Genomic DNA, 16,502 nt, shown 5'->3' with positions numbered 1-16,502 from the left:
GTGAGGTAAGGGTAGATGCATAACATAAGCACCCAAAAACCTTGAGGTTGGAAATATTAGGAACATTATTGTACAAGACAACATAAGGGCTCCTAGTGGACAAGTATTTAGTAGGTTGCTTGTTTATCAAGAAAACATCATGACTAGTAGCATAATTCCAAAGGCAGTGAGGCAATTCAGATTGGAAAATGAGAGACCTAGCTACACTTAGTATGTGTTGGTGTTTTCTCTCAACTATACCATTCTGTTGGGGGATCTCAACACAACTAGTTTGATGCTCAATCTCATTCCTAGCATAAAATTCATTCATATGGAATTCCCTACCATTACCAATTCTAATACTTTTAATCTTTAATCCAAACTGAGTATTGACAAGAGAGGCAAAGTTTTTGATTAAGTCAGGAACTTCTAATTTGGCTTTCATGAAATAAAGCCAAGTGAATCTTGATTTATCATCCACAATGATTAGAAAAAACCAATGTCCTAATGTGCTAGGCATAGAGAATGGACCCCATGTGTCCATATGCAGTAAATCAAATATATGTGCAGATTTAGAAAAACTATTGCTATAAGGTAACCTTTTTTGCTTAACTAGATGGCATACATGGCAAGGCAAATCAATTTTATTGCATTTAACAGTAGGATAATGCTTCTACATTATTGTCATTTTTTCATGTGAAAGGTGTCCTAGCCTATTGTGCCAAATATTTGAGTCATATCTAGTGAGTGAACCAATTCTACATTGTTTGTCAGAAGGTCTTGTTATACACATAGCATGATTCCTTATAGCATACAATCCTGCCTTTAAGTCAGCTACACCAATCATCTTCAAAGAGGAGAGGTATTGAATTTCACAAGAGTTTTCAAGAAAAGTTAATCTATAATGCAAAGTGTTGGTCAATTTTGAAACAGAGATTAAATTGTAATGGAATATTGGAATATATAGAACACCTGTCAAGACAAGATGCTTTGAAAACATCACACTACCATATATGGTGGCCAGAATATGATTTCCATTTGGTAAGGTTATCACAATGGGTTTTATATGCTTGAAAGTTTGATGAAGAGACAAAGTATGGCACACATGATCTGTGGCCCTAGTGTCAATAATCCATTCAAGAGACTTACTTGAACAAGCAAACATATACAGGTTACCTTTATCCTTTGAGTTGTCAAAGTTAGTATGGAAATTGTTGATAGTGTGACTGGATTGATGTGAGGATGATGATTGTGTAGTTTGTTCTTTGTTGTCTCCTTCCACTCCATCACAGTGTGAATTCCTCCATAGTGGTCACATTATTCACATTATTGTTCTTGAAATATCCAGGGGGAAAGCCATGTTTCTTGTAGCATTGGTCTATTGTAAGACATGTTCTGTTGCAGTAAATACATACCTTCGACTCTCTTCCACTGGATGGCCTTGAAGAATTGTTACTAAATCTTCCTCCTGAATTTTAATAGATCATTCCCTTTCCTCTTCCCCTGCTTACACCAATATTGGAACTGGATTAATTTGCATTTTGATTGTAGCTATTCTGAGTAGTATTCAATAATACCTTGGGCTCATTGTATTGTGAGTGGAGATGTCTTTCTTGTTAAGTCAGTAAAGTGAATGCCTTGTTGATAGTTGGTAAAGAGTCCATCAACATTATTTGGGATCTCACACTTTCATATTGGTCATTTAACCCCTTGAGAAAGCATATGACATAGTCGTTTTCTCTATAATTCTTAACAATGGGTGCCAAGGTGCAATTTCAAGAACAGGGTGTAATCAATATGAAATTGTCCAGCTCTTGCCATAACCCTTTTATGTGGGAATAATAGGCTCAAACTCCCAGATTTCCTTGTTTGAAGGTATGTATTTCTCCAAGTAAATCAAAAATTCTATAAATGTCTCCTTGGTAGTATCTCTCTTTTAGATCTTGCCATATTTCTACAACTGTCTCCATCCAAAGAACACTTTGGGATATTGTAGCATCAATTGATTGAATTAACCATGACACCACCAATGTTGCATCTGTCCCAATTAGCAAAGTTGGGATCATCGATTTGTGGCTTCAGAAGAGAGTCATCAATGAACTGAAGTTTGTTTTTGGTCTTTATAGATCTCGAGACAAAGTATGGCACACATGATCTGTGGCCCTAGTGTCAATAATCCATTCAAGAGACTTACTTGAACAAGCAAACATATACAGGTTACCTTTATCCTTTGAGTTGTCAAAGTTAGTATGGAAATTGTTGATAGTGTGACTGGATTGATGTGAGGATGATGATTGTGTAGTTTGTTCTTTGTTGTCTCCTTCCACTCCATCACAGTGTGAATTCCTCCATAGTGGTCACATTATTCACATTATTGTTCTTGAAATATCCAGGGGGAAAGCCATGTTTCTTGTAGCATTGGTCTATTGTAAGACATGTTCTGTTGCAGTAAATACATACCTTCGACTCTCTTCCACTGGATGGCCTTGAAGAATTGTTACTAAATCTTCCTCCTGAATTTTAATAGATCATTCCCTTTCCTCTTCCCCTGCTTACACCAATATTGGAACTGGATTAATTTGCATTTTGATTGTAGCTATTCTGAGTAGTATTCAATAATACCTTGGGCTCATTGTATTGTGAGTGGAGATGTCTTTCTTGTTAAGTCAGTAAAGTGAATGCCTTGTTGATAGTTGGTAAAGAGTCCATCAACATTATTTGGGATCTCACACTTTCATATTGGTCATTTAACCCCTTGAGAAAGCATATGACATAGTCGTTTTCTCTATAATTCTTAACAATGGGTGCCAAGGTGCAATTTCAAGAACAGGGTGTAATCAATATGAAATTGTCCAGCTCTTGCCATAACCCTTTTATGTGGGAATAATAGGCTCAAACTCCCAGATTTCCTTGTTTGAAGGTATGTATTTCTCCAAGTAAATCAAAAATTCTATAAATGTCTCCTTGGTAGTATCTCTCTTTTAGATCTTGCCATATTTCTACAACTGTCTCCATCCAAAGAACACTTTGGGATATTGTAGCATCAATTGATTGAATTAATCAGAACACTAGCAATGTGTTGCATCTTTCACAATTAGCAAAGTTGGGATCATTGATTTGTGGCTTCGGAAAAGAGCCATCAATAAACTGAAGTTTGTTTTTGGTCTGTATAGGTCTTGCCATAGCTTGTGACCATTTATGATAATTGTCTCCATTCAAAAGAACTGAAACAAGAATAGCTCTGGGGTTCTCACTAGGGTGTATGAAGAATGAAGATGTAGGATCTTGAGAGGGATTTATGGTGGTCATGACTCGGTTCTCCATTTGCTTCAGTGCTTAATGAGAGAAAAAGGGAAAAACCACAAAGAGAAGAAGAATATTGAAGAACGCAAGAGGAGAAGAGGTTTAGAAGTTAGTTACCATTGTACTTTGTGAAAAACGAAAAAAGATGATTGAAAGGTAGAAGCAGCGGCAGAGCCTCTCCAGATACCATATTAAATCTATGGCTTTCCATTGCTGGGCAAAGATCTTGACAAAGAAGGAGAGAAAGAAATCAATGAATAAGAAACAATTTTATTAAGTAGTGAGATGAAAAGTAAAAACTGGTTAATAATGAACTTCTACAACTACCTATTTATGGAGAGTTGGTAACAACTAACTCCACTAACTGAACCAAAATGGAATAATGGAAAAACAGAAAAATGGAATTGGACCATAAAGCAACAGAAGCCCAATAACCAGAAAAACAGAAAAACAGAGTGCAAAGACTAAGATAGTTAGATCTTCATTCCTTCTCAACTTGAAGCTTTTCATCTCCAACATTGTCTTGATTGGATATACCACTTTCTAATACAGGTACCCATATGTTTGGTTTTCATTATTATCCATAGGGATGACTTACAAAAAACAAGGAAAATCAATAAAGGTAATTTACAATTTTTAAGGAGTATGTAGAAATACTAGATTTTAAGTGTGATTAGTCACCATCAATATCTTACCTTAATTGGACTAGAGATAGGATATGTTTAGAGGGGTGGTGTTGAAAGCCTAGTCAGAGTATCCTAGCGGTTGTCTGTAACAAAAAATACAGTTCCGTAAATTTTGGTGTTCTAAGGAGTGATATAGTTTTGTCTATAAAAAAATTGTTCTACAATTGGAGCATAGTTCTTATTTCTACAAAATCCCTAAAGCGATAAAAAAAATGAAGAAAGGGGAAAACATATTAACTTAGGGATGGTAATGGGTATAGATAGGTCCGGGTAGTGCATTACCCAGACCCACCTAGTTGCTTCATTTTTGAACCTACATCTGCCTAGACCCATGCTGATACCCATTAAGTATGCTACTCATGGGTCCTTGGGTACTCATCGGATCTACTGGTATGCACAAATTCAAAAACATTAAAAATAATTGCGATTAATTTATGTAATTGTGTGTTTGTTTCCTACAATCTTATATTTTATTTAGGTAATTAAGAAGAGAAAAAATATAAAAATTAATTTAAAGTTTTAAACACATTTTAAATTGATTATTTCAACATTGTGACGTAAAATTGATTTAGTAAAAAATATTTAATCAACATAATATTATATTACATATGTCAATTAACAACCTAACATCACCTTACTACTTAACAATATAACATCATTGTTTAACAATATTACAATCTCATTTATGAATTAACGCTATAACATTATGAGTTAACTATATATATATATATATATTAGGAATGAATAGCAGGTATGGGTACCTTATTGCCCAGACCTAAATCCATCCTACAGTGGGTCTTAAATTCTCGGGTTTCAATTACCTAGACCTGATTCGTTGCAGATATTTTTTTGCAGGTACCCACAGTTCCAGGTATGCATTGTCATCCCAAATATTAACTACCAATGAAAAAAGGAAATAAAAGGTGAAAATGGGTATGATGAATTTGAGAAAGTGGAAGGTGAAATTAGAAAGTGAATAGTGGTATGATTTTATGAGAGACTAGCCTGGTTGAATGGTTGAGTGAAATGAGTGGGTTGAGAAATTAATGATGTATGTTTGAGTGAGAGCTTTTAAATATATATTTTAACCATTTAAGTTAGCATCGTTAAGTAATCATTCAATAGCGTTCGCTTAAGTAAGTGATGTTCAAAGTAACTACTTAATAACATTTACTTGAGTGAACATTATTCAAAGTAGATATGTAACAATGTTTACTTGAGTGAATATTGTTAAATGACTACTTTCAACCATTTAATGATGCCCACTTGGGTGAATGATGTTGAAAGTAAACATTTAAAATTGTTTGTTTGAGTGAATGTTGTTGAATGCTCACTTTCAATAGCACTTTTAAGAACAAATGCTTAGTTACAACATTGAAGTGAAAAAGAGAAAAAATGCTTAATTTATTAGAAAATATAAACAATTATAAAATAAATTGTGTGAGCTATTTAAAGATAGTAATAGAGTTGCACTAGTATAAATGTTATGAGGGAGTAGAGGAAAGGTAAAGAGGTGAAAGAAATGAAAGAGAAATATGAAAGACATTGGCCAAAATTGGTAAAAATTAGAGAAATGCTATGTTTATTTGTATTTTATTGGATAACATACATTATCCTAGATAATGTATTACAACCTTGTAATGAATTTAGATTGATCAAATAATTGAAGTATCCAACTGTTGATAATATAAGATTATGCTCATTGATAGATCAAAATATATCTAGAGTAGTAGATTGTGAGACATTTTTGTGTGATAGTGAGCATATGTTAATATGTTATATCCCTATTTTTAGTTAGGCAAAGTTGACATTGAATGAGATATGTATCTTATTTCTTATCTTATAATTTTTACAAAGAGATTTGATAATGTGTTGAAGTATAAAATATACAACATTAATATTTAAAAATGTATAAATAATATTTTTTTAGTTACAAAATGTATAAATAATATTTTTTTGGTTACAAAATGTATAAATAATATGACTCAAGGACAAATTATACCAAGAAATATGACCTCAAGGACTAGTGTGTATAACACTTCATATATGATAAACTATGTATGGTTGCTTCATTTGTATTCTACTAAATACTTATTTCCTATGAATGTCCCCTGATACCACATATAGACATTTACATTAGACCTGCATATATTAAATAATAACTACAAATTATGAGGGTAATATATATGTATTATTAGTTAAAGATTTATACATAGTATTATTCATCATTTATTTGTATCACTTTTTAAATAGTCAATAATGATACAATATAAATGATGAATGATATATTGACAATGAATAAAACTTATATATAATCGTTGTATATATCTATTCTAAAACATTAGTCCCTATAAAAAGTTGAAATATTTTTTATATACTCTATGTAGCTTCATTAGATTTTTTTATATTTGTGATGAAGAATGACAATGATGAGGATTGTAGTAGTGATGGTGGGAGTGGTAATGTGATTGAAGGAGTGAGTATGGGTTGGAAGTAATACTAGATAGTAAGGGAAAGATAGGAATTGTAAAAGCTTAGAGAATTGAAGTTCATAAATTTTGATTGAAAATTAGGATTGACCTACTATAGCAGTAAAGTGCATTAATCTCATTTCGCTACACGAATGACATGTTCGCCTAAACAAATTTTATATTAACACCTCATTGCATTTTAACAAATCAAGCATTTTGTTTCTCTCTCTTGTGTGAGGATTAAAATAAATAAGATACTATTGTGGGTAATTTTTTACCCCAACACTAGATACATTTTATTTTTCTTAATACTAATACATTTAAAAAACTTACGGTTTAATCTTAATCCACCCTCAATGCAAAAACTGCACATTTTTATAGTGCCATTTTTTTTTTACAAAAATGCAACCATCATAATTCATACATCACATATGTATGAACCATGAACTCTTAACACATGTATATTAGGATTAAAGCAAAATAAAATTTCCAAAATTTCCCCATCCAATTAATGTGACATTTAGTTTAGTATGTTTGGTCAAAGAATAAAAGTAAAAGGAAAGAAATTTGAAGGAATGTAATTGAGTAAAAAATGAGATGATAATTATGAGAATATAATTAAGTTAAAATATGATATATTATGAAATAAATGTCTTTTATAATATTTTTGGTTCATTAAAAATAAATATAAGTGGTTTAAGTAATATTTCCCTAAAAATAATGAACAGACATCAACTCTAATAATATTTAGAAGTGGTTTATATTATTTAACTTAATTTATCATTTTTTGTCTGCCTAGAAGTGGTTTATCTTGATACAAAGAGTGAGATAATCATATAATATCATTAAAACTATGGTATAATTTAGTGAAAGATTAATGATGAGTGATGACAAAATTAAATGGTGTAAATAGCATATAATAAATAGAAGTCATTGAAAAAGTAAATAGCTTTTTTTAAGTATCTGACAGTAGTGTTTTGGCTTTGGTTAGAGAAAGAGTGCAAAGTACAATTTCACTACTCTCTCTCTCTGCTTGCTCTGGATCCAAAAATCACTGTGCAACCAATCTTTCTGTCTCTCCCTTACAACCAAAGGTCCCATTCTATCTCTCTCTCTCTCTCTCTCTCTCTCTCTAACCTCGATGCGCATTCATCAACACTTTCTGTTACTGTTGCATTTTGCCAATTCTTTTATTTTGGCGTTGACCCATTTTTATTTACTTATATTTTTCCTCTTGATTCACTATTTGGTGAGGAGGGTTGGTGCTTTCTACTTTGATCTAATTCGATTTCTAACCAAAAATTAAATCTTGTTTCCTTATGTTTCAATTTCACTATTTGTTACTTTATATATATACACATATTAATAATGTTCATTAAATGTAGTGTTTGTTGCGTGTTTCCTTGATTAGAAATTAGTTTCGTAAGAGGGGGTACTACTTAAGGTTATATTCCTGAGTTTTCATTGGTTTCTTTTCTGCTTCACTAGTGTGTTCCTTTTTGTTAGTTAAAAATCAATTTGATTCTTAAAGTTGACTGCTAATTAAGGTAGAAAATTTAGTGGCTTTTCTCAAATCATTGATCAGGGTCATTTGTTCGGAATATTTTTTTAACATTACTCTATAATACAATTGTTTTTTGGTAATTGGTATAGACCTGTAGTTTAATTGATATGCTCATTTCAAACGATCTAGCTCATGGCTTTAAATTGCGGCCGTGGTTGTTGTTGCAATTGTGGGCATTGCAACTGCTGCAGTGTTAACTTTTTTACTGATTGAAAATATGTTTTTGAACCCAATGTGGTCTGTTGTGGCTCTTTGTGGCCACCCCACTATGTTTTGAACCCACATCGTTCTTGTGGGGTGATGCAGTTGTGGTGGTTACCGTACACATAATATTGTGACAACATCAGGTGAGACAGACCACAGTTTGAAACCTTATTGCTGAATTATACTTTGAACACTTAATTGGTTTGCTCTGGATCCATGTAGCTCGCAGAAACTAGTGGACAAATACTGTTGTTCAGTCTGATTTGTTTTGAAACTTCTTTTAAGTTCAATTATTGGATGTACTGAGGGAGATTTCATTAAGTTCTTCTGCTAAAGAAATGAGAAATTCTTACTGTGACTAAGAGCTATTTGTTTACAATGTTCACAGAGTAGAGAATTTGCTCTATCAACAACCGAGGGAGGTTCAGGCCCATGATATTTTGATATTTGTCTGTAATAGGAAGGCCATGGCACGAGCTTCACCATTACTTCTAATTTTTTTGGTTCTTGGTTCTTCCTTTGCCACATATAATCTGGTGACAATGATAATCCATTATGGATCTTCTGAAAGTGTGGCTATTGATGGTGGAGCATTACTTTTGGACCCCATTACTGAGATGCCTGCGCATGTAAAGAATCGGAAGACATCTAAAGCACCTTTTCATGTTGCCTTAACGGCTACCGATGCTCCATACAACAAATGGCAATGCCGCATCATGTATTATTGGTATAAAAAACAAAAGAACTTGCCTGGGTCAGAGATGGGAGGATTCACTAGAATTTTACATTCTGGAAAGCCAGATAACTTGATGGATGAAATTCCTACTGTTGTGGTTGATCCTCTTCCAGCAGGTGTGGACCGGGTGAGTTCACTGTAACTTTCAATTATACCTTTTTATTTATTTATCTTTTCTTTATCCATTGTTTCCAGCTTATTGGTTTGGTAATATTTTAGTTGCTTTTAAAATTGATTCAGCTTGATTGTTAAAGTCCATTGCTGTACATGCTTGTGTATGATTTCTGTGTGTTTCTTCTTCATTTTTTTGTTTTTTATATGTACTAAAAAAGGAAACGTTCTTACAAGTCAGGAGAAAAGTAACAGGGTTTTGGGGTTTTAGAGAATGATATGCTGCTGGGTTACTTATGAATGTAGTTAGATATCACTGCTTATGACCATTGTAATTCTGTTAGTACATTCTACTTGTAACATATAGGTTTAGCTTATAGATGCTCTAGATGGGTTCTAGACGCCTGTATAAAACAGTTGAGATCAGCTCCAGATCTCAGATTAGTTAATGATTGTTACTTTCATAGTCTTTCTCTACTCTCCCATTAATTTCTTGCATGTTCTCGCATTTTCTCTGAGATCAGAACTCTACTGTGGAGCCTTCTAGTGAAATGAATTAAGTAAATCTTAGAAAATGATTTGGTGTAGATTAAATATTTCAAAGGGTGATATCAGATGGAGGAAAAGTGGTGGATCATTGAGGGAAACCATTATACAGTTTCAGTTTGAAATCGGTTGACATGCTTAAAATTTTAATGTAACCCTGTAAGAAATGGAGGTTTAGAGGTGTTTTTCTTGTCTTATGAAGATGATTTTTTTCAAAATCCAATACTTTAGAGTTCAATTTTGAAACGTTTTCTGGGGCAAATATTTTGGATTTCTATTTATTTATAAAGGTAGATTTCGGTAGACACTTTAGGATGATATGAACGATAACATATGAGTTCCATTCTATGTTTGGTGCATTTTGTAAATAGGACAAAACTGGACATAAGATTAAAAGGTGAGACCAAAGAGAAAAAAAAAACCACGCTATTCCACTCCATTAAGTTCTGGTAGCATGCCAAATGCTACCAAAATGTATCCGTTTTAGAAGTTAATGCAAATAAATGTCGACTGCTTGACTTGTTTTGAAGCATATTTTTGCTTATATATCTACATTTTGTATTCCTCTCCTAAAGCCTTTTGTTATTGATGTTTTTTTTTAAATTGTCAGTAACTGAATTTCCTCCTCTACCTTTATATCTAACTTCCATATATAAATTGGTCATTTGTGTATTTATTCATTTTTTGGTTTTCTTTAGTCAATATGATTTAAATGTTTTTAACTTATTGCTTGGTCTGTTTTTCTTTGCAGGGATACGTTGTCCTGAATAGACCATGGGCCTTTGTTCAATGGCTGGAAAGGACTACTATAGAAGAAGAGTTAGATTTTTCATACCAAACGATCTATCTTTTATTTTATGATATAGAAAATTGACTTAGTTCCTCCGTTTTGATGCAGATATGTGTTAATGGCAGAGCCTGATCATGTATTTGTACGCCCTCTTCCCAATCTGGCTCATGGAGGACATCCAGCTGCTTTTCCATTTTTTTACATTAGGCCTGACCAGAATGAAAAGGTCATTAGGAAATTTTATCCGGAAGAGTATGGACCAGTTACAAATGTTGATCCGATTGGCAATTCTCCTGTAATCATCAGAAAGGTACAATCTCTTCCAGCAACTGCTACTTGATTGAATTGGATCCGTACATGCTCTTCCCATGTCTTTATCATGCTTCTGGTACTGGTTCCTGTAACCAAATTTATCAATTGCCGGTGCTTCTCGTTTTAAATTTTATGAGCATTGTGGTAAAAGATCTTAAAGCCAATCAGTTTCATATGGACTTTTCTCTGTTATTCAGGATTTGATCGCAAAGATTGCCCCAACATGGATGAATGTTTCTTTGAAGATGAAAGAGGACCCAGAGACTGATAAAGCTTTTGGATGGGTGCTAGAAATGTATGTCTGGCCAAATAACCGATAATTGATGATGCAGTTTTTAGTGTTCTAGAAGGTAAAGATGCTTCAAGTTTGATACTGATTTTATATTAATGGTTCTTTCTTGTTGAAACAAGGTATGCTTATGCTGTAGCATCTGCCCTGCATGGTGTGCGACATATTCTACGGAAAGACTTCATGCTTCAGGTATGGCATAACCTTATGTAGCTCTTATATTTTTATTTGGTTTGTGTTGTTAATCGGCTCCAGTGGGTGTCAGATTTGATAAGCATACCGAACTCTAAATTTTGTTTTCTTGTATGTGACTTCAGCCCCCATGGGATCTTGAAACTACCAATAAGTACATAATACATTATACTTATGGATGTGACTACAATCTAAAGGTAAGGTGTTCCTTTATCTCTCCCATTCCTTGAATTATTGAAACTGTAATCTTAAAATGTTTCTTATAAATCTCCCTCCAGATTAACACATTGCTTAACTCCTCAAATCTGCTTTATTTTCTCATTATGCTATGGAGCTTTGTGTTAGCCGATATAGACTTTTTTTTTCAAAATAAAGTCACTATCATCTATTATGTTATTACTCATAGAAGTCTCATTGATTTTTCATGATGCCCAGGGTGAATTGACATATGGTAAAATTGGTGAGTGGCGATTTGACAAAAGGTCACATCTACGAGGACCTCCACCAAGAAACTTGCCCTTACCCCCACCAGGGGTTCCTGAAAGTGTGGTATGTCTAGAGCTTGCCAATTGATTTAATAAGTTCATTTATTTGAATAAATTATCTAGCAAGAGAAGCTTGACATGATGCATGTAACTTGATTCAAAACTTCGTATTGTTCTATAACAATTTTTTTCTGTAATTGCATGCTTATTTTCATTTCTCCTACACGGAAGCTGAGAAGAAAATGGCATTTCCCCCTGATCATATATAACCATCTAAAACCGTAATCATGGTTGCACTGTTTTAAGAATGTGCATGAAGTGAAGTTTAACAGTGTCTAGGGAATGGTTTTACCAGTGATTAAACTATGAAAATCGTAGCACGATTATGAGTCTCGGTTAGTTATAGGCCATTAGCATTGCTTCTGTCCAATCCTTCATCTTCTAGTACTGCTTGACATTAAAGGGTACCACAAACGACTTTTGTTTTCAAATTACGTGCTCGACGAATTTGTCCAAATGATCTTGTGGCTAGAGCCTTTTAAGGTGGCAGTAACATTTACTTGTTTTCCTCATCTACTTTTGTTTGTAATCTTCTTAAATAAGAAAAGAGATCGACTCTATCCTGTGTGTACTTTTCCTTCGGATCATTAATAGTGCCTAGCCGGAGAATTTTATTACTTAAGATGAATGTTTATATGTTTGGGTTATATATTTGAAAATACCGGTACTAGGACTACCTTTAATTACTCATCTCAGTAGCATTTTTAAGCTGATATTTGCTTTAATAATGTCTGCAGGTGACCCTTGTGAAGATGGTGAATGAGGCTAGTGCTAACATCCCCAATTGGGACACATCATAAATATGGTCTTTTTTCTCCACTTCATGATATCCATAGTGCATGTTTTGATAAGGAAAACAAGTTTATATACATTGAGACAATATTTTCTTCTCAGTTTAGTCATAGAATGGTAGATCAATGTACACGATACCCCTTTATATTGGCATCCTTTTTCTGTTTTGTAGTGATATTCTTGAATGGATTTTGAGCTAGTATTCCAATGCCAATAATTTGTTTAATTTTGGAAGTGAAAATTGAAGCTTCAAATGCATCTCATATAGATACAAATGAAAGTCTTACATTTCTTGCTCATATAGATACTCTCATAGTACTGAAAATGAAGTCTAATGTGTAATAAATACAACAGATTTGGATACATTCATAAAGGTTAGAACATGCATCCACATCATGAAATAGGTAGCACATGATTAGATGGAAATTGTTTAATCTACCCTTCATTATGCAAATTATACGTAAGGGTGATCCAATATTATAAAACCAAATATTGAGTAATGCATGTTGAAAAGTAAACGTAAAGTAGGTTCTGCGGACCCACAATAAAATATGATATAAAACTAGAAACTCATCCTATCACCTACTGCAAAACCTTCATATTAATATAATAATTGTCGTGGTTTAACCTTAGACAAATATATAAAATTGTCTTCATGTATGGAACTGTAGTTTGTTGATCTTTCTTTCTTCCAAGTTGCAGCTATATAAGAAACCTTTTTTGTACACTTCAAACCAAATATTAATATAGATACTATAAATTGATGAAAGTGTGACGAGTTAGTATTCAAATATTCTATAATTTAAGTAGAATAACTATATTGCATGCAAATATATGGACTGATAACATTCAAAAGACAATTTTAAATATAAGGTGATGGTTAGTTCAAGTAGTATAGGTCTTAGATTATCGTTAAGTAAATTTTTGGATTCGGATTAGTCTCACCATCCTCTATCATATAAGATAATATAAAAAATGGTTCTCTTAAAATCATTCTTTATGGCTAAGGACAATAACCTATAAAAAGATAACTTTTATTGGAAAACTAATTCCACCAATCTTTTAATTCTGTCAATGTATTCATTATCCTCTTATATATTCTTATTTTCAACTTTAAGCCCCATTTTGAGGAAACACATAAAAATTGTACTAACAGTGTAGTGTAGCGTAAAGATTTATACACAGTCAGTATATCATCTACTATTCATTTGCAATACTTTTATTTAAAAGTCAATAATAACTAAAAATCAATGGTGAATAATATAGTGACAGTTTAAAAAACCTTTACACTGTCGGTGTATATATCTTTTTTCCTAAAAAATAATACACATGATATGGTCTTTATATTATGTATGTATAATGAAATCCTCTACGTGATTGAAAAATTAAAGTTATATATGCCTTTTCATTTAACCAAAGTTGATGATACACGTAGCTACACTACAATAATATAGTAATCAATCTTGAATAATGGATACCCATATTCATGAAAAAACAATGGAAGCTAAGAGGAAGTGTCCTAGTTCAAACATTCAACCCCCCTTCCCATCTTAAACAAAAACTCACCATTTTCTTCTTTTTACTCATTTCCACACCCAAACCAAACTCCGAACCTCAAACCTCCGATGGAAACCAAACACCGAACCGTCCTCACCCTCGTCACGAAGCTAAGCTCCGTCTCCGAACGAATCCGAACCGAAGCCCTCACCTCACTTCGTGAGATGTCAAAGCTAGACCCTGAAACCCGACCCATTATTTCCGATTCGGGTGCAATCCCATACCTCGCTGAAACTCTTTATTCTTCTTCTCACACTTCTCAAGAAAACGCCGCCGCCACTCTCCTCAACCTCTCCATCTCCGTCAAGGAACCGTTGATGTCCACGCGCGGCGTCCTTGACGCAATCGCTCATATCCTCTCTCACCATAATTCAACTTCCTCCGCCGCCGCCATACAATCCTCCGCCGCCACCATCCACAGCCTCCTTGCTACCACCGAGGATTTCCGTCCCGTCATCGGCGCAAAGCGTGAGATCATTTACGCGCTTGTTGATATTCTCAGAAGCCATAGTTCAAGTCCCGCGAGGACGATAAAGGACGCGCTGAAGGCTCTGTTCGCGATCTCGCTTTACCCGCTCAACCGCGCCACCGTCGTCCACCTCGGAGCCGTTCCCGCGCTTTTCAATCTAGTCGTCAAGGACGGGAGAGTCGGGATGGTGGAGGACGCGACGGCGGTTGTAGCTCAGGTGGCCGGGTGCGAGGAGAGCGCGGAGGCTTTCCGGAAGGTATCAGGGATAGAGGTGCTGGCGGAACTCGTCGCGAGTGGCGGCGGAAGCAGCATGAGGACGAAGGAGAATGCGGTTTCGGCGTTGCTGAATCTGGTGCGGTGTGGCGGAGAGTGTATTGTTAGCGATGTGAGGGAGCTGGTGGTGGTGGATGGGATTGCTGACGTGGCAGATAATGGAAGTAGTAGTAAAGGGAAAAACAAGGCTTTAGAATTGTTGAAGGTGTTGTTTCATGAAAGTGGGGAGTTGAGTACATTTTCAAAGTTTCACTAACTGACTTTGCTTTCGTCAATGTAGAAACTAGGTCTTGATTTTTTCTGTAATTGTTGTGATTCTATTGATGTCAATTGACAACAATGGAAATATTGACTTTTACAACTGGGTTAAGATCACACTTACATTTAATGTATGTATCTCAGCATTTAGAGTTAGAGTAGACATAAATTGAGGTGTTTAATCTAGATGTATAAATCAAACAAGGTCATGTTATATTGTATTGTACATTCCATGTTCTAACAAAAGTTGGTATGATTTTGATTTAGCCTTTTGTAACTGAGGTTTAGATGGTGTTTGGCATCTAGCTTAAAATCTAAAACAAGTTTTGGAACTTGGAATTTATGAAGTTATGCTGGAATGACTCAGGTTGGAGGTTGAAGCTATCTTTTAAGTGAATCCTAATTAATCTTGTTTTTTAACACAAACAAGATTAAGCTGCTTTGGATATATAACGAGTAACTGATATTATTCCTTTTACGCAAACAATAGCCAGATTGCTGGAATAGCTCAGTTGGTTAGAGCGTGTGGCTGTTAACCACAAGGTCGGAGGTTCAAGCCCTCCTTCTAGCGCAAGTTCTATATTTTTGGCGTGTCTTGCGAAATTGCTTCTTTAATGTGTATATTTTATTAAATTATGGAACTATATTTATTAAATTCATTATTACAATTAACCATATAAAGTTGAAGATTTTATTATATATGAATCACTTCACTTGAGTTTGGACAATATTTAACATTTTAGCATGTGGTTGTTTTACATCAATAAACAATTCAAAGAGAATCACATAAGGAGATAAAACACAACATTTTTTTTTCTCTATTTTTTGATCACTCTGTTGGTTGATCCAAAGCACAAATAAAACGGTGTCAAAATTACTATAATATCCTTTAATGGTAATAGAGACTACAACAATGGTAGGATGATAATAACCTAACTTGATTTCATGAGTATTCGCCCAAACTTATCTTGAATGAGGGAAACCAATCTTGATTGGGTTGAAGTTTGAGTTTTCTCTCATTTTAAATTAGGGGTGAGCAGGATTCGGCTCTATTCGCTCACCCGGCATGGCCCGATCATGATCGGGTCCGAATAAGGTCGGGTCTGATCGGGTCTAGGGCTAGGTTCGGGTTCCAAAAATAGACCCGGTCAATATTTAGAGTTGGGTAAGGACCAAGCATGACCTGACCCATCCCATCCCAGGGTCACTCGCTCACCATGTTTGTATGTGTTTCTACTCAAATGTTTATAGAGTAATGATACTCTTTTGGTCGAAAGTATCATTTATTCTTTATCCATAATATATACATGATTAATAATATATATACATATATCATTTTATATATCAAACTACATATTCATAATAATAAATAATATTGAGAAGTCTTTATCTAAAATGAGTATGCATTATATTTAATCGGGTCTA

At 34.1% G+C, this 16,502-nt stretch overlaps 2 protein-coding genes and 1 non-coding gene across 3 annotated transcripts; all 3 read left to right on the top strand.

Annotated features, from left to right (window-relative positions):
• LOC109355058 (hydroxyproline O-arabinosyltransferase 3-like) lies at window positions 7,405-12,746 on the top strand. Its single transcript, XM_019597972.1, has 9 exons — window positions 7,405-7,533; window positions 8,596-9,070; window positions 10,352-10,419; window positions 10,499-10,700; window positions 10,900-10,997; window positions 11,114-11,183; window positions 11,309-11,380; window positions 11,619-11,732; window positions 12,466-12,746. Exons 2-9 carry the CDS (start codon window positions 8,675-8,677, stop codon window positions 12,526-12,528), a joined length of 1,083 nt encoding a protein of 360 aa, XP_019453517.1. The 5' UTR covers window positions 7,405-7,533; window positions 8,596-8,674; the 3' UTR covers window positions 12,529-12,746.
• Window positions 13,953-15,229, top strand: LOC109353479 (U-box domain-containing protein 4-like). Its single transcript, XM_019595773.1, has one exon. The coding sequence runs from the start codon at window positions 14,146-14,148 to the stop codon at window positions 15,073-15,075; it is 930 nt and encodes a 309-aa protein (XP_019451318.1). The 5' UTR covers window positions 13,953-14,145; the 3' UTR covers window positions 15,076-15,229.
• On the top strand, window positions 15,575-15,648 carry TRNAN-GUU. The gene has a single exon. It is a non-coding gene; the product is annotated as a tRNA-Asn (tRNA).

The sequence above is a fragment of the Lupinus angustifolius genome, chromosome LG08, assembly GCF_001865875.1.
Source record: "Lupinus angustifolius cultivar Tanjil chromosome LG08, LupAngTanjil_v1.0, whole genome shotgun sequence".
NCBI classification, from domain to species: Eukaryota; Viridiplantae; Streptophyta; class Magnoliopsida; order Fabales; family Fabaceae; genus Lupinus; species Lupinus angustifolius.
This window is presented reverse-complemented; position numbering and strand designations above follow the sequence as displayed.